Below are 23,324 nucleotides of genomic sequence, written 5' to 3'. Positions count from 1 at the left end.
CACACACATCAACACCAAGTAGGAGCCCCCCATCCCCATTTTTGTATGTGTTCAACTGTGATGAAAATTCGGCTCTCTGTTGATATAGGGATTGAAGATTGTTGTCAATTTTTGTATCTTTTTCTTGCATTACTTAAAATGTTACTGAATAAATGTGTTTTAAAAAATTTAAAGCACAAAATGTTGTGTTTTTGGTCGGCTGACCATCCATGGTTTTTTGTGTGCTGACCTTAAAAAGTTTTCCTTCTGTATTAAAAAAAGAAAGAAAACTTTCCCAAAAAATCCTGAAATCAATTTGTGCAAGCTAAGAAACTATCAGCAGATTATACAATTTGAGTGGAATGTTTTGAGGATTTCAATTTCATAGAGCCTTAAGTGTAACTGGAAGATAAAGAGAGATATTTAAGTAGTCTGGTAAATATTGAACTAGAGCTGTTTCCTCCTCATTTTTTGGTTGTCTGCTACCCACTCATTTTGTTGACAAGGGAGGGGGAGATCCACCCATTTAGAGAAAATCTTGTCAGAATCTCTGCAAAGTTGAATAACGGTTGTGTCAGTGACACAACAAAGATCCCTGTGAACAAGCCCCAACTAGAAATTACTGTTTGAATGCCAGTTTTTACTTGGAGTGCCCTTTGTTACCATGCTTTGACACTGTCAAGTGGGGTCCAGAGAAATTACCTCTTCAGATCAACCTTCTAGAAATAAAGGCTATAATCAAAGATTTTCATGTCTCTAAGGACAGACTCTATGGGAAAGTAGTCCTTATCATGCTCAACAAATCACGGGTGGTTGCCTAAATGGGGTGGTGTGGGTGGGGGACTAAATCACCCACCCTATACATGTTCTGGTTTTAAAAGTTTCTGTGATGGTGCTTCCAGCTATAACTACAAAAAACGGCTCACTATGCTGGCTGACTCAAGAAAAGGCCAGATCCTGAATACTCAAATGTTCCATTCATCAGTTAGTCATAAACTGCATTTGCATGCTTTGGAGGAATCAGATTATGCACCTTATAGCAACAGGGACTGGTCCAAAGTCTACGTCATCCTTTTGAGTGCTTTAATTGCACAGCAAACTGATTTTTTTCTGTGGATTTCAAGGAGAAAATACTAGCCCTTGTTACTATCGAAGACTGCTACTCCTTGATTTTTGACACTCAGCCATCATGGCAGAGTGGATATTGGTCATGATATAGATCTATGGAAATTACTAGCCAATTTTGACTTGAATAGACCAAAATCCCACACCCTGTTTGCAAAATCAAATTGCTCATGGGTTTTGACATGAGTCAGCTTAGATCAAATTGAGCCTTTAGTTGAAACTATGATATGGAAGACATGCTTTCTGATAGCCTTAGCTTCGGCATGAAGGGTGAGCAAGTTCATGCCTTTTTACTGGATTCATAAGGCGATTGCAGCAGGCAGTCAGAAGGTTGTCATGTGCTCCCTCTCTTTGATAGATACGTTGAGAGAAGTCATGTGAGGCTCAGTCCATGACCTCAAGCATTACTTGAGTTATACGTAGAAACGTTGTGGAACAAAAAAGCAACTCTTTCTCCCAGTGGGTTATTCACTCTTTATACTCAGAAATATAACAGATCAGACTAGCCTTACAAAGATTTCTGCTCAGGAAATTAGGAATGATCTCTGTGAGCCTTTCTTTCAATCTAATACATAATAGAAGCTAGCTGTTGGTATGAACAGAAGGTTTTCTTGAGTTTCTGTCTCCAAGATATGAATCTGTTTGGTTCAGTATCTACTGCCCAAGTGATTCACAAAACCCAGCTGACATCAGCACAACTTCCTTATGGTCAGTAGTTGATTACTTTCAATGAATTCGCCCCTAATATTTATCGCTAAGAATAGTTAGTTATTTTCTTCCTTGGTATTGTTTTCAGTGATCACTTGACCATCAATTATTCTGCACACAGATTAAGTGAGCAAGAATGCCTTCATATATGGAATCCAGTCCTTCTTCCTTTGAAGAAGCCATGGTAAAGATGGTATGCACAGCATTTCCACTTCCTATGACTTATTTTCCTAATGCCAATATGACTGGAAATGTATTCAAAGGAGAAAATGTTTGGTAAATTACTTTTCTCAGAGAAGATTTATGAAGTCACATTAAAATCTCCCCACCAGTGTGAGCATCGTAAGTTGGTGTATCACTCATCGTAAAAGTGGAACTTCCTAGTGTTCTTTAAGGCAGGTACTTGTCAGAGTTTCATCGATTGTCTATGATGTATATATAGTCAGAAAAGTCAGATTGTTTTGTCTGTGTTGTATATACAGACAGAACAGTCGAATTGTTTTGTCTGTTGTATATATAGACAGAAAAGTCAAATTGTTTTCCTTTTTTTTCTCACAAGAGCTGGATTTGTTAGGTAGCAAAGTTCCTAATGCTGATGCGATTGGGTAATTATTCTTAGAGTTACATAACTTACTTGCAAATTTTCTTTCCAAACCTAATGGAAAATTCACAACAATTGTGTTATATGAGAGGATACACAGTTTTGATGTAAGTATGTATGTTTCTGTATGTGTAAATTCATTTAACAGAGACTGTTGAAATTTGTGTGGATTGAGGCTAAAATATTAAGTGAGTTCCATTGAATTTTTTTCTTCTTCTGCAGCTTGAAGGTGCACGGGCAGCAATTGGTTTTGAGTTAGAAGCTCTGAAGATGAATCCAAATCCTGAACCTTTACTGATGGAAATGATTCATCGAGTGAGTTGAAAGATCTAATGTATTTATGTAAAGGGCTAATGTATTTATTTAAAGGGCTAATCCATTTATTTAAATGGCCAAAATGTCTTTTAAAGGAATAATGTATTTAAAGGCTAATGTTTTTATGTAAAGAGCTAATTACCGATGGACCTTCCAAAAATCCACTAGACATCCAGAGCACTGCGGGGTCGGGGGGGGGGGGACTGGGATGTTTAATGACTGAATCCTTGTTTTATGATCACATTGAGAATAATTATCAATAAAGCACTTTTTCTGATGAAGTTGTTCATTATTCTGTATAAGTTACATTTATTTTCAAAATTTCCAACATCTGAAAGATCGATGGCATGATACCGACTGGTTTCAACAACCAACATGGTTTGCGAAAATATTCGTCTATTACATCACAGCTTTTTGTTTTGTTGATGAGTCTGGTTCCCGGAGTGGTGTCTAATAGTATTTTGTGAAACATGAAGTCTGTGAAGCAGGAAACCAGACTAACAGTTGATACCCTACCAAACAAGATTCCTTTTTTCAAAAACACGCAACATATCCTTGAGAATATCTCTACATGCGAATTCAGAAATTCTCTGAAACTTGTTGATTATCTGAAATGAGTTACCCGATATACGGGCCACTGGTTCTTAAGCATGTATGATATTGTATGCCTTTTATTTATTTTTATTCCACCTCCTTTATTTGATTGAAAGGACATAATTAATTTGATAATAGAAAAGGAGGCCCGCTTTTTATTTAGTGCAACAAGACAATGAATGCTTCCGCTAGTCCAATATCAAAACACAGTTTGCACTTAATTAGGTTCTCAGAGAAATGCTTGCATATAGAGCTGTTACACTACATTGACACATTTTACATTTAATTACAAGAAGACAAATTGCATTTATGATGGTTGCACTTAAATTGGTATTTATTTATTAAAATACTGCTTCCACTTGAATATCATTAATTGTGGTGTACTAAGAATGTTGTTTGGAAAGAAAATATAACAAATTATATGACTTCTTATTAAAAGTTGATATTTCATAATGTTGATTAAAATTTCCGGGTCCTTTCCTCTGTTTTTTAATATAAAATGAGTGTTATATAATAGTTTCTGTTACCAAATTTTTTCACAATTTTCATCAAGTTCAAGAAATAGGGATCAATTTTGGGGTATTTTCTAGTTTAAAAAATGGGATCCATGCCTGCCCCACTTTATAAGTGGGTTTGTGAGTTATCAGGACACAAGTTATCAAGGGAGTGGTGCATGTTATAATTGACTGCTAGGTGGGAGATCTCATGGTCATAGGGTTGCTTGTTCATGCTTTCAGACAGAAAAAAATTTTGTTGATGTACCTGTTTAACTTGGATCTTTGTCCCTGAATTGCATTATAATGGCAAGGGCATCTATGGTATATGGACACATTTCTAGCTTTAAATTACTTAATGTTTTTATGTCTTGTTTCTAATTAACATGTATTTTGTAAATACCATCAGGAAAGGAGCTAAGTACAGCGGTCCCCGTCTTATATGGCCACACCTTCTGCACCAGGAAAGTGGTCTTATAAGATGGATGGCCTTTCCAGAGGGGGACTATATTTGTGAGATGTGTATGCATATGTGTACATAGTAGGAAAGCTACATATAACTTAAAGCAGTTAATATCTTCATTAATTATTAAAATATTCTGCTTGTCTTAAAACAGTTATTTCAGGGTAACATAAATTAATACATAGGTCCCCCTATTGAACGGCCCCCTGGCCAGCGACCACCCACTTCTTAAGCCAGAGTCCCTTGACAACGACAAGTTTGTGTTCAAAAGTACCCCTCAAGAATGGCCACCCCTCTAATGTGACCAGTGGCCAGCATTTTAGTACAAAAATGTAAAATATTCCCATGACAATACATCTATCACTTCCTTTTCCAAGGAGGCATTTCATCCACTCTACAAAAGTTTCCTCTTTATAAGTAAATCACATACGGTTAGCAACATCCAAATAAATCATAACCAAACTTTAACATGTCATCTTGTAAACGGAGACATATTACTTGAAAAGAAAGTCAGTTATTCTACTCAACAACATGGGTGGGTGGGGAGGAGGGGAAAGACTCGCATAAAACAATTGTATGCTGAAAAGACTTGAATAAACAACGTCGTAACTGATAAGGAGATTATTCAGCAGCAGTAGGAAAAGGGAGCAGATGGAAAGACTTATATATGTTCCAACATTTAAATGACGTTTTTGAATGGTTTTGCAATGTACATGACAAAAATACCCTCTGGCATATCACGCTTACGTCAAGAATAAGAACTATTAATGTATATTCAGTTGAAATAAGCCGATTCTTGTGACATGAAGAACTTTTTAATAATTAATGTTACTTTTAGATGAAAATATTAAATGCTTTGAAGCATGTAGCTTTCTTACTACGTACATTACGTATACTTCTCACAAAAAATTTAGTCCCCCTCTGGAAAGGCCACCAGCCTTATAGGAGGGGGACCACTAGTTTTTATTCTTAGGTGTGAAATGTGAGTCAGATATTGCTGGCATGCGTTTACAAAACCATTCAAAAACATTATTTAAATCTTGGTACATACATTGTTTTGTATTTAAAATAATTCTCTTTCCATGTACTCCATTTTCCCACCGCTGCAGAGTATTCTTCTTATCTTTCATGATCTTGTTTATTTGAGTCTTCCCAACATAGTCGTTTCGCAATTGAACTCTCCCAATTGTCATCAAATCAAATAACTTTTACTTTTCCTTCTAAAGTATTATTTCTTCGTATGTGATGACATGTTAAAGTTTTGTAATGATTTATTCCTATATTGCTAATTGTACAGTACTGCAATTTAATTTTGCAGATAAACTTTTGTCAGCGAGAAACCGTGTTATAAAGGATGTGATACATGTACTGTTACATAATTTTTCAGTCTTTGTCTGTTACCCTGTTTTGTTCAGAGTTGATTGTTTCTGTGTGTATGTGTTAATCCACAAAATCTATCTGTAGCCTATCCAACCATGTTAGGGACCCCCAGTGGCAGAGTGGTCTAAAGCACTCGCCGTTATGGGTCACTACCATCTTATGGGTTTAAGTCTCGTGTTCGGCCAGTGTGGGTATGTGAGAAAGCATGCCAGTAACTACTCATGGGTCAGTGGTTCTTTCTGGGATTTTCCCATGTTCTTCCTCCACCATTTATACTGGCCACCATGTATAGCCTATATTGTGCCAAAAAATGGTATTAAACCCTATAACAGCAACAACATCTGACCATGTTATGATATTGACAAATACGTCAGTCATAATCATCAATTAAAAATAAAATATCTGCTGTATGAAGCTCAAAGCTCTATCAAAATATTGCTGACTCCATTTCTATATGACCATGTTATGATCTTGACAATTATGTCCGGTCATAATTGTCAATTAAAAATAAAAATCCACTGTATGAAGCCCAAAGCTCTGTCGAAACATTGCTGACCCCATTTCCTGCAAATGTCAGCATTAATGATATAATAATAACCTTAGTGGTACATGTACTTTAGCCAACACTTCTTTCAGTAACGAAAACCTGACATCTGGAAACATTGGGAAAGATAATCGGATTACTTACCGTAATTAAATATTGGTTCTGGACACATATTAATAATAAAGTGTGGCTGCTTTTGATGGGTAAATTTGACATTTGTGCACTAATATGTTGGCTGCTGCTCATGTTAGAGGGGTGGCCTTTCCTGAGGGTTACTTTTGAACACAAACTCATCAGTGCCAAGGGATTCTGGCCATAAAAAGTGGGTGGCCACTGGCCAAAGGGTGGGGGGCATTCATGAGGGGGACCACTGTATACATAACTTGAGGAGCAGGAACAATTTTAATTTTATTAATATAGCACCATCTGAAGATAAAACTTTCAAGCCACTTTATCCTTATCAATAGTAACACATTGATCACATGGTCAGTCTTTGCTGTCTTACAACTCACCCTCATATCTAGTTATCCCATAGTCAGCCTCTACTGTCAAACAATTCACTCGCATTTGGCCATCACATGGCCTATGTGTGCTGTTCTACAGTTCACTCACATTTGGTCATCGTGTGGTCAGTCTGTGCTGTTCTACAATTCACTCACATTTGGTAATCACATGATCTACCACTCCGGTAGCCTAGCGGTTAGAGAGTCTGCCTCGGATGCGGAAGGTCGTGGGTTTGATCCCCAGCTGAGTCATACCAAAGACTTAAAAAAATGGTACTAACAGCTGCCTCACTTTGCACTCAGCAATAAGAGGTTAGTGTTAGGACTGGTTGGCCTGGTGTCAGGATAATGTGATTGGTGGGACATCATGCTACATGTCTGCGGCATGATGCCTCAGTGCTAGACATCACTATAAACCGCCACACTGCAGACGTTGTAGCGATATGGCTGAAAAATTGTTAAAGCTACTTTAAAAATCCAAATCACTCACTCATCACATGGTCAGTCTGTACTGTCCTACAGTTCACTCAGATTTGGTCATCACATGGCCTATTTGTGCTGTTCTACAGTTCACTCACATCTAGTCATAACATGGTTTATCTATGCTGTTCTACAATTCACTCAGATTTGGTCATCACATGGTCAGTCTGTACTGTCCTACAGTTCAATCACATCTGGTCATCACATGTTCAGTCTGCATTGTCATCACAATGCTTACCTTTGCTGTCCTACAGCTTATTTTGAGTTGGTGGTACTTACTGTGGTCTTCCCAGGTTCTTCCTCCACCAGTCACAGCATTAAACCCCAAAACAACGACTGACTCTATTGATGAAAATTTTATTAAGACCTTAACCTTATTCAGTAATGTTTTACAAAGCAGCACAGATGTACACAATATTTGAGTTAAAGCTTTACAAATGAGAATCCAATACCATAAACCGAAAGACTGAATGCAGGGATATATTTACGCTTTAGAGAGCTTTGATTTTAATGTCATCAGCATATTATACAAATTTAATGATTCACTTAATTGCCAGTATTGTATCATATACATTTTGTACATTGTACTTTTATTATATGTCAGTGAAGTTTTTACATGGTTAGATTTTTGATTTTACAGTATGCTGAAAAGTTTGTTCATCTCATTGCAGGCTGCATACAGAGACAACACACTGGGATTACCAAAGTTTTGTCCAACAGAAAACTTGCAGTTGATTAATCGCAGTGTACTTTATACATATTCCAAACATTTCCACAGACCTGAGAGAATGGTGCTAGCAGGGGTTGGTGTGGAACATGACAAGTTGGTAAAACTAGCGAAGGAGATATTTTTAAGCAAAATGCCAGTTTGGGAGGAAAATAAGAAAATTATCGACCCATCGAAAGGTTCTGATTCTTCACTTGCCCAATACACAGGAGGGACTGAAAAAGTAAGTTACACTTGCCCAATACACAGGAGGGACTGAAAAAGTAAGTTCATCATTAAAAGGGCTTACATTTCAAACGAGCTTTGTGGAAATGCGTCTTGCGACCTGACATAGAAAATTATTTCTTTTATGGCCTCCATGGCAGCTGTTGGTTTCCATAGCATGTAGGTGGAAACCATAATGTTGGCAGGTTCTCTCAAAGCATGGTTCCAGATTTGATAGATCTTTGTGGAAATATTCCTTATGATATTTTCTGTTAATATTATGTTTTTGATGGCTTCCCTAATAACTAATTTTCTTCCACTTAAATAAAATTTCAGATATCATCCTTTACATCACTGCCGATTTTGGCCAATTTTGTGACATATTTATGTTTTTGTTATACTTTAATAACAACGAGGTGTGAAACTTGCTTTTGGCAACTCCAACACAACATAGCAGATTTGAGCAAAATTTTATACAGGGTTCTCCACTGGATTAAAAATTATGGGCTAAAGATCTCTTGGTTGCTAAAATCTCATAGTGACATATCTAGAACTCAGAGGAAGAATCTCCAGACCATAAGAATGATGATATATGATACATTTCCATATTCCGTGGTTAAAGGAGTTTATATATCTTAACAATGTTTTATCTGTATACAGTGAAACTTAAATCATCTGGACACTGATTATCTGGATAATTCACTTGTATTGACTGCTTCTGTGTCTCCCAAATTTTGTACTTATTACAGAGTGCTTCTATCTGTGGATAAAATAGATTTGCCAGTCATGATGTGAACATAGAACAGACTAACATAAATCAGAAGCAAACACAGTTGAATATGTCTTCATACAATGATATTTATTTCGTTATTAATAAAAAAACTAAATTATCTTTTTAAAATAAAAATAATCATAACTAGAAAAGGGATGGATATATCAAGAAAGAAAGCTTATTTTTATATCTGATCATTACCAGGTGAGTGCCAATATGTCAATATCCTAATTTGTCATGAAGAAATTACCAGCTGATTAAAGAAGTTTAAGACTCAAAGCAATGCAATCAAAGGCATTTTACATTTGAAGCCAGTGTAATTAACTGTCAATCAGTGACCAGTGGTGGCTTTATGGGTGATAAAAATTCTACTGGCAAAGGTGTGAATAGAATCCATGTCAGCCAAGTTTACCCGTTATATGCCTGCCATAACACAATGATACCTATTCTGTGCAGTATGGTTTTTATATGCCTGCCATAACATACTGATACCTATTCTGTGCAGTATGGTTTTTATATGCCTGCCATAACATACTGATACCTATCCTGTGCAGTATGGTTTTTATATACCTGCCATAACACACTGATACTTATTATGTGCAGTATGGTTTTTATATGCCTACCATAACATACTGATACCTATTCTGTGCAGTATAGTTTTTATATACCTGACATAACACACTGATACCTATTCTGTGCAGTATGGTTTTTATATACAGCCATAACACAATGATACCTATTCTGTGCAGGATGGTTTGTATATGCCTGCCATTAACATATTGAGACTTATTCTGTTCAGTATGGTTTTTATATGCCTGCCATAACATACTGATGATTATTCTGTGCAGTATGGTTTTTATATGCCTGTGAGGCCAGGCATAAATTCAGTCCTGTGTTGACATTTCCTGTTCCCTGTGTGGGTGCACATGTTTATCCTGTGTGGGCACCTATTACATTTTAGTGCTCTGTGAGGATGTATTATTCCATGTAGGCCTAACAACCAGCATTTAAAGCCATATATACCTTTTTGAATATTGTTGTTGTTGTTGTTGTGGGGTTTAACACCATTTTTCAGCACACAATAGGCAATGCATGGCAGCCAGTATTAATGGTGGAGGATGAACCCAGGAAAACCCTGGGAAGAACCACCAACCCACGAGAAGCTACTGGCAAGCTTTCTCATATACCCACATTGGCCGAGCCTGAGACTCGACTCCACGCAGTCAGAGGTGAGATGGCAGTGATCCATAACGGAGAGTGCTTTAGACCACTCGGCCACTCTGGGGCCCTCTTTTTGAATATAGAAATGTTGATGTATTTTCCTGCAAGTGACTGAATCTTACAATATTTGTTCCAACCAAAAAGTTCTGCTTTGATGTAATTGTTATTTAAATGAATGAAGTGTTGACAGCATAAATGTGTTCATAATTTACTATCATCAAATGTTATTATTATTATTAAAGACATGTTTGTGTGGAGTTAGTCCCATTGTATACAGATACATAGAAAGACCTATTGTAAATTGTAATGGTCAATGTGTAACACACTGGCTGAAAGAAGAAACACAGTTCGTGCACAGTAACATCAGTTTTATTTAAGTGGCTAATACTGGATTTATTACCTGGAGTGCACTTGGAAGAAGCTTGGTAAATTGGGAATCAAAAAGTCAGTGGTCAAGGTCAGAAGAAGCTTGGCAAATTGAGAATCAAAAAGTCAGTGGTCAAGGTCGGAAGAACCTTGGCAAATTGGGAATCAAAAAGTCACTGGTCAAGGTCACTCAGATCTAAAGAGGAAATTTGATTTCAGCAGATAAATTTCAGTTATCTACATAGAGAACTATTCAACATTGAATGAACATATAAAATGTGGTTCACAGGAGTCTTGTTTTAAATGAGTATTTTAGCTTATCCTCTATTGGACTGACTGATTGAAAGACACATTTTCTCTCTTTTTCAATGTCTGCATCTGGATTGGAAATGTGCATTCTTACTAGTAATGTCATTATTGTGGTAAGTGAAAGTGTGAACTGTTTGTAAGATAGTATGTTACAGCAAAGTTTCAATCTGCCAGCATTCCCACTTTCAGTATAATGTTGAAATGAATCAAGTCATGGTTTGAGTTATTGTTGGCGACCAGGTAGCTTGTTTCAGAAATGATAGCTTTTCTCTCAATATTTTTTTTTCTTTGATTTAGGTTGAGGCAGACTTGTCTGATGTCAGCCTGGGCCCAACTGCAATGCCTGAGCTTGCCCATTTTGTTATTGGACTGGAGAGCTGTTCACATAAAGATAGTGATTTTGTTGCATTCTGTGTCCTAAACATGATGATGGGAGGGGGAGGTTCCTTCTCAGCAGGGGGACCTGGAAAGGGAATGTACACAAGACTTTACCTCAATGTCCTTAACAGGTAATTCACCCCTAACATTTGATACAGTTTTCTCAGAATCCACTCACTAGATGGAGATGATTGTAAACTCACGCATTTATATTGAAAATGTTATCTCATTGCGAATGTATTGGAACTAGAATTGGAATTACAGTTTGTATGTTTGCTTTTGTTTAATTAATAGACCTTTTAATCATACAAAATGTACAATTTGAAAATTGGACTACCAGGTATATACTTTACTTGTGATAAATATTCCAAAAGTTGAAAGGATCACCATATCCACTGCTGTTGGTTCCTTGTTTCGTGATAAATATTATTCCAAAAGTTGAAACGATCACCACTGCTGTTGGTTCTTTGTTTTGTGATAAATATTATTCCAAAAGTTGAAATGATCACCATGTCCACTGCTGTTGATTCCTTGTTTTGTGATAAATATTATTCCAGAAGTTGAAAGGATCACCATGTCCACTGCTGTTGGTTCCTTGTTTTGTGATAAATATTATTCCAAAAGTTGAAAGGATCACCATGTCCACTGCTGTTGGTGCCATGTTTTGTGATAAATATTCCTCCAAAAATTGAAAGGATCACCATGTCCACTGCTGTTCGTTCTATGTTTTGTCCTCATTTATCCATCTGACTCCATATTCTTTTGACTCCAAACTTTTTATTGCTCACTCAGAAATTTTGATAAAGTAATGAGCAGACTTATTTCAATTCAGTGAATTTGTGCAATTTTAAGGAAGTATGGTTAAATGCGGTTTCTTTGGGGTAAATTAAATGTGGTTCCACTGTGGTAAATTAAAAGTGGTTTCACTGTGGTAAATTAAATGTGGCTCCACTGTGGTAAATTAAATGTGGTTTCACTGTATAAAAGTGAATTTGGTTTTACTGTAAGAGTTGGAAATAAAATGCATTTTTACTGTGATATATTAAATGCATTTTTACTGTGGCAAATTAAATTTTGTTTCATTGCAGTTTCACTAGTAAATTAAATGTGGTTTTACTGTGGTAAGTTAAATTGGTTTACTGTGGGAAATTGAGTGTGGTTTCACTATGGGAAATTAAATTTGGTTCTTATGTGGTAAATTAAATTTGGTTTTAGTGGGGGAAATTAAATGTAGTTTTACTGTGGGTAATTAAATTTGGTTTTACTGTATGAAATTTAATGTGGTTTTACTGTGGGAAATAAAATTTAGTTTTACTTTGGAAAATTAAATACGGTTTTACAGTGGTAAATTAAATACAGTTTTAATGTGGAAAATTAAATGTGGTTTTACTGTGGCAAATTAAATGTGGTTTAGTGTTAATTGAGTATTATTAATAATCAAATTGTCATTGAAATCATGGTTAGTTATATTTTTAAAACCTGCTGATAGGTGATAATGTATATGGGTTTATGGGATTTATTTCCATCATCAAATTCTGGGACCATGAAATCACTAAAATGTCTCTAAAGATAACAATACCACTATATGTTATTTTAAAACTATTCTGTGTAATTAAAATTGACATTGTGTCAGTTTCTTTCAGGACAAAATTTAGCAGCAACTTGGAAAATCTAGTACCAATCTATAACACATCAGAACTGAAGAAAATTACCTTTTTTGACAAGATCATGTTTTGGAATCTATATTCATATAATCTAGAGATTTAAGTCTCATGAAAAAATGTAGTGAACATACTTATATTGTGATTTGTTCGTGAATTATTTTATTGTAGACACCACTGGATCCATAATGCAACAGCTTATAACCATGCATACAGTGATAGCGGTTTGTTTTGTATTCATAGTAGTGCACACCCAGATAAGGTAAGTCAGCCATGTCGGGTATTTCGGGGTTGCAGGACTTGCTACTAAAGTGACTATTAGGTTCAAATCCTGCCCAGAACAGACCTGAAAATCATAAAACATCTGAGCTTGAGTTTGACCCAGTTATTTTTTTTTGTCAGTTGCATGGGATTTTTCGTTCTCAATGTCACTTTGATTCACTAATTGTGAAAACGTAGTGTCAGACATTTGCTTTAAGATTTACTTAAAGCCAGGTCCCTGGCAAAGGAACTTTACTCCGATTGCATGTGCACATTATAACCTATCATGCATTTATGTGTTGTGAAACACTCTATGGATATAAAAATGTATTTTGTAATCCCCATGTTTCAAACTAGGGAAAATATTTTGTGAACCATGTCCATAATATGTATGTACACCAATCCATATGTTCATGAATTTCATATTTAGCTTTACTGGTAACATCTTTTGACATGATCTCTGTCCATGTATTATCACAAGTTATCACTACTCCTTAACTACCTGGAGGATTGCATTGAAACTTTACAAAAACATTCATCCCATAGTCTAGTTGGTCCCAAATAAAAATGTTGCTGCTTGGACTTCCAATATGGCCATCAGAATGGTCTTGAAATTGTTGTTATTGGTACTCCTTCTGTATTGATGATCATATCAATACAAGGTTTTCATTGAAAGATTTCTTACCATGTCTGGATGGTCCTAGACAAGAATGGTGCTGATCTCCTAAGATGACAGCTGTATCTGTGATCTTGAAAATCTAATTGTCACTACTACCCCTTAACTGATTCGGCCCCAATCCCGTCTGTAGGCGTGATGAGGCTGTACCTTATTTCCGAGCTCTGCAGCATCAAGGTCATTTAAGATACACCAACATGGGTGGTATTACAAAAAAGCAGACAGATATAGCTCTAAAATGATACCAAATAATCTGGAAGTTCTAGTTGCACTACAAAATACAGAGTGAAAAGCCTAATTTTTTGGACCCGTTGTTTTTTTCACCCAAAATTCAGAATGCGATTTTGTGTCCAGATTTTAGACCTTTTGGCCTCAGATCTAAGGCAGACTGGTCTGAACTGCGCACAGATAGGTGAACCATTGCAAAAACTAGGATAAGGTGGGCATTTGGAATAAAGAGCGGTCTCCATACGAAAATGATGAGTCAATTAAGCAGAGAAAAAAGAAAAAGAAAAAAAAATCCAAATTTTACCCTTCTGCTCATGCACAAGCAAAATAACCAATGGAAAATGATGTTTCTAATACAACTAGGCATTAGTCTCATGGAAAATCTGTTGAAAGCCGATGTATTACAATGTATTCAGAAATAGCCCCCCAAATGTCTTTCCTATGCGCATTTCAGGTGAAAACGACAAAAACCTCTATGGCCGAAGGAGTTAATGCAAAGTCATTTTGACCTGGGATTTTCATGAGAAGACTCTTTCAATAATATTGGTGCCACTCAGACATCTAATATGGCCACCATGGCAGCCATCTTGAAATCTTGTTAAAGATACTCATCTGAAATGCAAAGTCTTATCTGTACAGGGTTCTCAGCAAAAGACTTATCCACTTGGGCCTAAATTAAAATGATGCTGATCTGACATCCAAAATGGCCATGATGATGGCCATCTTAAAAATCATGCTATCACTACTCTTCCTAAATGAACTCATTGTTCACAAAGGGTTTTCACCAAAAACTCATCCAGTACTGTCCTGTTTGTCCTAAAGAAAAATGGTGCTGATCACCATAGTGGCAACTTCCAAAATAAATGTTATTGCTCAAAAATATCATAGATGGTTTCAACACTAAGCAGTTAAAAAGAAGGAATGGTCTTATATTGAATTTCTGGGAATTCATTCCAGCCATTAGAGCATCTCTCCCTTCGAGCGACTCCTGCTTGAATTTGACGGTGACCTAAATATCAAGAACTTACAGTTTCAGTTCTGTTTTCACTTTTGCATCTAAATTCAGTGGGGTTTTTCCTAATTGGAAATAGAAATAACTCATGCATTAGTGGTTGTTTTCTGCTCATTAACTTGAATGAATTTAAAATAAAAACCAAGAAGGCCAAAATAATGTGTTATTTGTCTTTTGGCATAAAACTTTGAGCTAGGGCCTCAGTTTAACCTGCAAGATTACCTTGCATCTGGATGCAAGGTTTTTTCAATTATACCACATTGGCTGTGGCATATGCGTCCTCTTGACACATATTATTTTTGTATAATTAAACAAATACCAATCTTGACACCTTTAATTTTTGTTTAATTAAAAAAAAATACCAAGTCCAGTATATATTTTTCATAGTATGCTTCTTAATTAAATATGCCTCAAACTTTTAAGGAAAAACAAAAATATGTCTTAAAAAAAGGATGTACTATGTTGTCAGAATGATCCTTGAAAAATATTAAATTCTGTAAAGCTTCAGGCATAGTATATGCTTTAGATCTCAATATGTGCTAATTTATATTTCAGGTTCAGACTTTATAATTCTTAATATGTGTTAATTTATATTCAGGTTCAGATTTTATAATTCTTAATATGGTGTTAATATATGTTACAAGTTTAGACACTTTATAGTTCTTGATATGGTGTTAATTTATATTACATATTCAGACACTTTATAATTTTTTACCCCACAAGCACAATTTTCAACAAAACAAACTTTACACAACTTCTGTAGCTTTATATTCAGCTAAGACCAATCACATTTTATATTCAACCAAGACCAATCACATATTATTCAAACAAGACCACATGTTTTATATTCAGCTAAGACCAATCACATTTTCTATTCAACCAAGACCTGTCACATATTATTCAAACAAGACCACATGTTTTATATTCAGCTAAGACCAATTACATTTAGGTAAGACCAATCACATGTTTTATATTCAACCGAGAGCAGTCGCATGTTTTATATGCAGTTTTATATTCAACCAAGAGCAGTCACATGTTTTATATGCAGCTAAGACCAATTGTATGTTTTATATTCAGCCAAGACCAATCACATTTCATATTCAACCAATACCAACTACATATTCTAGGATTGTGTGTGTGTGTAATATGGATTTTTAACGTAGCTTTAAAAAAAAATCAGTCATATCGCTATGATGTCTACAGTGTGGCAGTTTATAGTGATGTCTAGCACTGGCACATCATGCCGCAAATATGTAGAATGATGTCCCGCCCAGTCACATTATGCTGACACCAGGCCGACCAGTCCTAACACTAACCTCTTAATGCTGAGCGCCTAGCGAGGCAGTTGTTTGTACCATTTTTTATAACTCTTTGGTATGACTTGGCTGTGGTTCGAACCAGCGATGTGCTGCATCCAAAGTGGATGCTCTAACCACTTAGGCCACTGAAGCAGTCTTGGATTGTGTTTAATTATTTAGTTAGCAGCATTATTTTTTGTCATATACAGTCAGATCAGTGCAAAAGCTTTTTCTAAAACATGTCTTCATTTCAGCTTCGTGATTTGGTGGAAGTAATTCTTCAAGAGCTGGTTAATACAACAGGGTCAATCCATCCTGTAAGTACATCTAGAGTATCATCATAAGTTCCAAACATGTCACGGTGATAAATAGGTGGATAGATGGAAGGGTGGATAGATATTGAACTTACCATTTGAATGATGCATTGAATAACCAAAATAAGATACATATTGGCAACTCACATATTACTTTATTACTGTAGGTAGGTATGCTTCTCTTTGTAAGGCTGTTCATAGGAGCCATTAAAGAGGTAGATAATCAGTCCCTCTTTATAAGGTAGTTCATATGAGCCATACAAGTCTTGTATTAGACCCTTATATAGAAGTTATTTGCTTGCATTAGGGAAATAATGTATTTTAAGTGAGTTTATTTATTTGAAATTAAATATATGTTGTTTACTTGGTAAGTAAATTTTCTTTTTATTTTATGCAAAGATTTATTGGTTATTAAGATGTAGATTGAAGTGGCATATTTCTTATGGTGTCCCACAAGATAATGTTGAGGACTTAATGCCATTTTCAGCACATTATAGCAGTGTTTCCCTTTACGCTGGAGAAAATTGACGCACACATTTTGTTGCCGTACGTTTTTTTGACGCAAAGGATTTTCATAATGTGATTAGAATTTATTTAACACCCAATGCATTGGACGATGGATGGCATCGTATATACTTCGAGCATATGCATTGACTGGTTCCCTGCTTTGTTTGTTCCTTGCCTTGCGCTCCTCTATTTGTATAGCAGAGTGCAACGCAGGGAACATTCGAAATAATGAACCAGACTAGCATAGGCAATGTTATGATGGAGTAGCTTCCCCTAATCTCGCGAGCTCTCGCGCGATTTCCATCTAGTTCAGCAAGCTGTCATCTAGCTGTTTAATCTGAATGCATGTTGCACTAGATAGTGATCTCCGGATTAAAACGCCGTGCACTAAATAGCATTCATGAAGAAAGTTAAAGAAGCAGAACACAAAAGAGTAACTGTGGATCTAACTTTAATGAAAAATGGAGAAAATAATGCCCTTGACTGGAATACAGTATTCATGCATTAGGATTACCGGTGTGACTTATGATCGCGTGATTGCGGAGACTGCAAAAGTGAATAATCCTTTCTTGACAGGGTTTTAGAATTTTAAACAATCTGCCCTCATTCGCCACAAGATCTCTGGAGAACAAATTATAACCCAAGACATTCTTTCACAAGAAAGAAATCAGAAAACTTGCAGAGACAAATGCGTTATTTGGATTACAAAGACAACGGGTCATTGCAGATTGTGTTGGTTTTTAACTTTGCAGCAATAAAAGATAGATCTTAAAGTTCAAGTATAACTTATTAGAAAGAAGATGAATCATTATCCTCCTTGATATTTGGATAATTATGTTCTAGGACGAAGTACAATGAAACCGATGATAGTACACATTTTATGAAAGGCAGTAATTTGACTGCCATTTTGTTAAAAAGATTGATTTGGCTTTTTGTATTGGCTTGTATGTAATGTGTTGGGATATAATATTGCTTCATATTGATTATAAGGAGACTGTTAACAGAACGACTTTAAAAGAAAAATGAACTAATAAAATTATTCTTTGAATGGACAATGCATTTGTTTGTTAATTGTGCGTGTTGATTTATTTGTATATTTAGAGAGAGGGAGTGTGTGTGTGTGGTGCAAGTTGCAATATCCTATTTCAAGCTGAAAAAGTACAAGTCATATGAAAATTTGTCAGTACATTTTTGACCCCCACATTTTTTATTTGACCCCCAATTCTGACACCATTTTTTTTTTTTTTACCCTCAATTATACACCCCTGGGGGATACACTGAATAATAATCTATAAATGGCAGCCAGTATATCTGGTGGAGGATGAACCTGGGGAGAACCCCAGGAAGAACCACTGACCCATGGGAAGCCACTGGTAAGCTTTCTCACATATCCACATTGGCTGAGTCCAGGACTCAAACCCACACGAACAGAAGTTTCTTGTCAGTGATCTGTAATGGTGAGCCTTTTAGACCATTGGCAACCCGTGACCTCTTCACAAGATAATGTCAGTTGTTAACTGTTTATTTTCTGCTATGTTTTGTGTACATTAAGACAAAAATGTCAGTAGTAACCTGTTCATCTTCTCTAAATAAAAGCACATCAACACCCAATAATTGATGAACAAACAAAAAGCACATTGTGTGATTTGAACCTGGTGCTCCTGCATGACAGGTGTGATTTGAACCTGGTACTCCTGCATGACAGGTGTGATTTGAACCTGGTACTCCTGCATGACAGGTGTGATTTGAACCTGGCACTCCTGCATGACAGGTGTGATTTAAACTTGGCACTCCTGCATGACAGGTGTGATTTGAACCTGGCACTCCTGCATGACAGGTGTGATTTAAACTTGGCACTCCTGCATGACAGGTGTGATTTGAACCTGGCACTCCTGCATGACAGGTGTGATTTGAACCTGGTACTCCTGCATAACAGGTGGCCATGCTGGATCCAGCATAAGACATAGTGGATCACAATTTCTTGATCATGATGTTATAGATGGTTGTTGACTGCATTCGAAACTATTTTTTGTTTGACAGCTACTAAACTTAAGTTACATAAATTCACTAATAATGATAAAAGAAAACTTGACCAAATTGAATGGGAGGCATGGCCATACACATAAGAGGGGTGGCAGTGCCCATGAGGGTTTCCATGGTGATTGAGCAAGGGTGATACATAGATCATGACTGCTCTTGCAGCCCATCAAAAGAGTCTCCGACTCTCAGCAGTGTGTAAAATTCAGTTTGTTTTCAAACAGTTCGGTATAATTTCCTATTACTGGTACTTGTAATGGACTGACTTTCAGCAGTGTGTAAAATTCAGTTTGTTTTCAAACAGTTCGGTATAATTTCCTATTACTGATACTTGTAATGGACTGACTTTCAGCAGTGTGTAAAATTCAGTTTGTTTTCAAACAGTTCGGTATAATTTCCTTTTACTGGTACTTGTAATGGACTGATTCTCAGTACTGAACTCTAATCTTGTAAGTCAGGTTATGTTTTGATGTTCTTTGAAGAACCATGGAACCTAAATTTGACTTGAAAAAAGTTGAGATATGATGAAAACATTGTTCAATATAGAGTGAAACTGATGATCTTCAAGTACTTTGTGTGCCACCCCCCTTACAATTACAAGTTTCCATAAATACTTGAGTAAACAAAATGTTCATTATATTATAACCAAGAACTAAAAAATCGCAAATAGAGAACCAAAGACTTCTTGTTTTTTTAACCAAATAAATGAAAATTATGCCAGTGTGACTTTAAGTGACCACTATGGCGTCCATCATGGAAGTCTTGTTTAAGCTGTTCTTTCTGAATGGATGGTTGTATTGACATCAAAAATACTTATAATGGCTAGTTGGTCTAAATGAAAATGACAATATGGCTGCCTTGGTTGACCCATCTTGAAAATCTTGTTATTGTTAAGGAATATTAGAGAGGGCTTCAGCCTCAGCAGTACAATTGAAGAAATAATTTTATATTTGATTCCTGTATACATAAAAAAATAGCTTTAATCATTTACATGGGTTATTGCCTTTTGGACTTGTGGCAGAATGCTGTGTGCAAAGTTTATTTTTGTTTGGTTTCGTTTTGGTGTTTTTATGGCACATCAACACAAGCAGGTTATTTACTTCTGATGCAACTAGAGTGAAGTGCCTTGCCAAAGACACACAGCCATAGCTTGTCCAGGCTGACCTATGATTCAATTTTAATCCACACCGTTTTGGTCATGAATCGGGAATGCTAATCATTCAGCCATCTTTTGGTCATGAGTCCTGCTTCATCATTTCATTCATCATTTCTCCTGTAACCTGGCTGGTTGAGGAGCACCACTGATGACTTTTTTTGCAACATTCTCTATCCATTTTGCCCTGTTCCCCACTGCTCTTTGGGATTGCAAAGTCCATGTCTGTCCAATTTTTGATGTTATTTTCTCATCTCTGACTCGTTTTCTCTTTCCTCTCACTGGGCCCTGTAAGATTGTCTTTGATAGGCCAAATGAGCACGAGACATAACCAAACCATCTTTGTTTCTTGACAATGGTGAGCAGATCTTCACATGATCCAATTGCACCTTGGATTCTAATGCACACCTGCTGATAAGAAATGTCAAAGTTTTGAGATGTTCTGATCCTTGGATAACATCTTACCTCTAGTTCCACTGACAGTGTCCATGTCTCACATGCATACTGGAAAGTGGACATGACGAGGGATCTTGGACCCAAGTGTGATGTTGCTGTCCTTCAAAATAGGCTTCAGCCAGTGCAGCTATTGACTATGCAATCCTGGAAGGAACCTCAGGCTTGGAACCTTCATCAGGAGCAATAGCACCTAGGTACCTTGAAGCATGTCACTATGCCCAGCTTCCGTCCATTCACTCTTATTTCCTTTTGGGGGCCACTCGGGTTTGTCATTAGCTTGGTCTTTTCAGCAATGATCTCCATCCTATACCTTAGTGATGCTTGGTTGTGACGGTTCACTAAGGTTTCTAGTACTTCTTCATCTCCTGCTAAGCCATCAGTATCATTAATTAAGTGCAGGTTGGTGATTGTTCTGCCTCCAACGCAATGAAATTTTCCAATATGGTAGAAGAGCCAATACAGATAGCATAAGTGAACACATTTTGTACATTAATGATAACGTCCTGCTAGCTGAGTGAATAATCAAACCTTTAATGTTGCAAGAAAAACTGATAATAGTGAAAGTTATTATTGCCAAAATGAATCTTTCTTTTCCTAATCAGTCTTGATTTCTTGCGACAGGAAGAGTTAAACAGAGCTAAGACCCAGCTCCAGTCGATGTTGCTAATGAACCTTGAGGCTAGGCCGGTTGTTTTTGAGGATGTCGGGCGCCAAGTTTTGTCCACCAATTGCAGACAACAGCCAGAATACTACTATGAACAAATAGGTAATTCTAGACTGACACTTGGATGTATGTTCTATTCTTTTTTGTTTTGTTGCTATTTTGGGATAGAAGTATTGTATTTTAGCATCTGAGATCTTAATGGTGGTTTTACTTTTACTAATGGAATTTAACTGGGACACATCATTGATCAGTAAAACAGAAGTTGACTGTGACAGTAAAGCACCTTAAAATCTAAAGATCCTTAAATGTTACTTTCATTTCCATTCTAACACACTTTGAGTGAAAAAGTTTTATGTAATGTATATACTCACATATAAGCTTATTCACATATAAGCAGACTCCCCCAGACGGAATAGGTAAAACCATTAAAAAGTGCATGACCATAAGTTCAAGATGACATCACAAGATGCACTCTGTAAGTTCTAAATGCATTTATATAGGCAAACTTGTATTAATAAAATTATAACTCTCGCGGTTGGTATGAATGATTATTACATTGAAATGTTTTAAGTTAATAAATTTGTTTTAAAAGTATAAATTTAATTTTCTGTTTTCTTGGTTTTGACTACTTAATTATTGTTTGATTCTGCCTTATTTCCTTAGAATTTTGTACCAATGCATCAGTAATTACATTTTTATTTTGCCTTGAAATTGTAAATAGCTGAATTATTAAAATGTGATCCTAGGATGACAACAAACAACAATAGGGTTTGATCCAATGCTCGCATTTAGGCTAGTGAGCATATTGACAAAATGGCACTACCATATGTACATTGAAGTTTTGAGCTTCCACTAAATGAAGTACATCAGTGGGATTCAAATTATAGGCACTACTGCACTGAACTTAAATAATAATATCTCCAAAATACAATAATGAAGTTTCAGAAATAATGCTTTGACAATAATTGTAATACTATACAAACTGAGTTGTAGTTTGCTTTGATGTAAGCAACCTTACAGCCCATTTTAGACTGCTACAGTAATTGTGCCATTATGGAGTGAAAGGCAATTGTACATTAATGTACTGGTATAGCAGCCCGACAAAATTACCTCTTAACCGAAGCCAGTTGTATAATTTTAATAATGAACTGGCCTAGATTGCTGTCAGAAAACAAAAGACAATTCTGCCAGATATAAACAAAGGAGATACCAAGACAACTTGCTTTCCATTGTGTGAAAAATTTCGATTTTGTTCAGCCAGAACACGAAACTAAAATAAATTGATGATAATCTTAGCTGATCTATATTCAGAATAGTAGCCCATGTTGATACCATTCTTTTAAAGTGAATATATGCTAGTTATATGCCTTGCACAATTAAATGTGTGTACCTTATCATAAAGATTACCTCAAGTTGTAGGATTGCTTATATCATTGAAAAAGAGTAACTCCTGAGTATGGATCAGCGTAAATGAAAATGATATCTACATCTAGCTGAAATGTGATCTGGAAGAATGCGATTTGGTGGAAACAATGAGTAAAGCAAAATCTGAATAAAATATTTTTGGGAAAAAGCAAGGATTTAAATGACACTAAGTATGATTTGCACTGTGCAAGTACTGTATATTATAGTACAGCCTTCTGGATAAACTCAAACCGGCCCTTGGATTATGAATTCTTAGTTTCATGTTGGAGAAATCAGAAAAATATGCAAAACAATAACAAAAACAATCATAGTAGTTTATAACAGTTTAGTAAGTGTTTGGGACACCTAAAATGAATTTTGTATTCGCATGCATACAAGTCCCAAGATTTACAGCCATTATGGTAGTCAGCAAAAATACTTAAACATTTTCAAGCGTTGACCTTGACCTGTGGATAAGCCACCACCCCTT

The 23,324-nt window shown here is 36.1% G+C and overlaps 1 protein-coding gene across 1 annotated transcript in view; it reads left to right on the top strand.

The window, feature by feature from the left end:
- Positions 1 to 23,324, top strand: part of LOC149777809 (mitochondrial-processing peptidase subunit alpha-like) — a 49,995-nt gene that overhangs the window by 22,934 nt on the left and 3,737 nt on the right. The window contains exons 5-10 of the mRNA XM_089938868.1: positions 2,636 to 2,728; positions 7,858 to 8,136; positions 11,083 to 11,294; positions 12,996 to 13,086; positions 16,554 to 16,616; positions 21,388 to 21,532. Of these exons, the coding sequence (XP_089794994.1) occupies positions 2,636 to 2,728; positions 7,858 to 8,136; positions 11,083 to 11,294; positions 12,996 to 13,086; positions 16,554 to 16,616; positions 21,388 to 21,532 (883 nt within the window). The remainder of the gene's footprint in view (positions 1 to 2,635; positions 2,729 to 7,857; positions 8,137 to 11,082; positions 11,295 to 12,995; positions 13,087 to 16,553; positions 16,617 to 21,387; positions 21,533 to 23,324) is intronic.

Source organism: Sinohyriopsis cumingii, chromosome 17 (genome assembly GCF_028554795.1).
Source record: "Sinohyriopsis cumingii isolate HCF-2022 chromosome 17, ASM2855479v2, whole genome shotgun sequence".
NCBI classification, from domain to species: domain Eukaryota; kingdom Metazoa; phylum Mollusca; class Bivalvia; order Unionida; family Unionidae; genus Sinohyriopsis; species Sinohyriopsis cumingii.
Note: the sequence above shows the minus strand (reverse complement) of the source record. Positions and strands in the feature narration are given on the sequence as shown.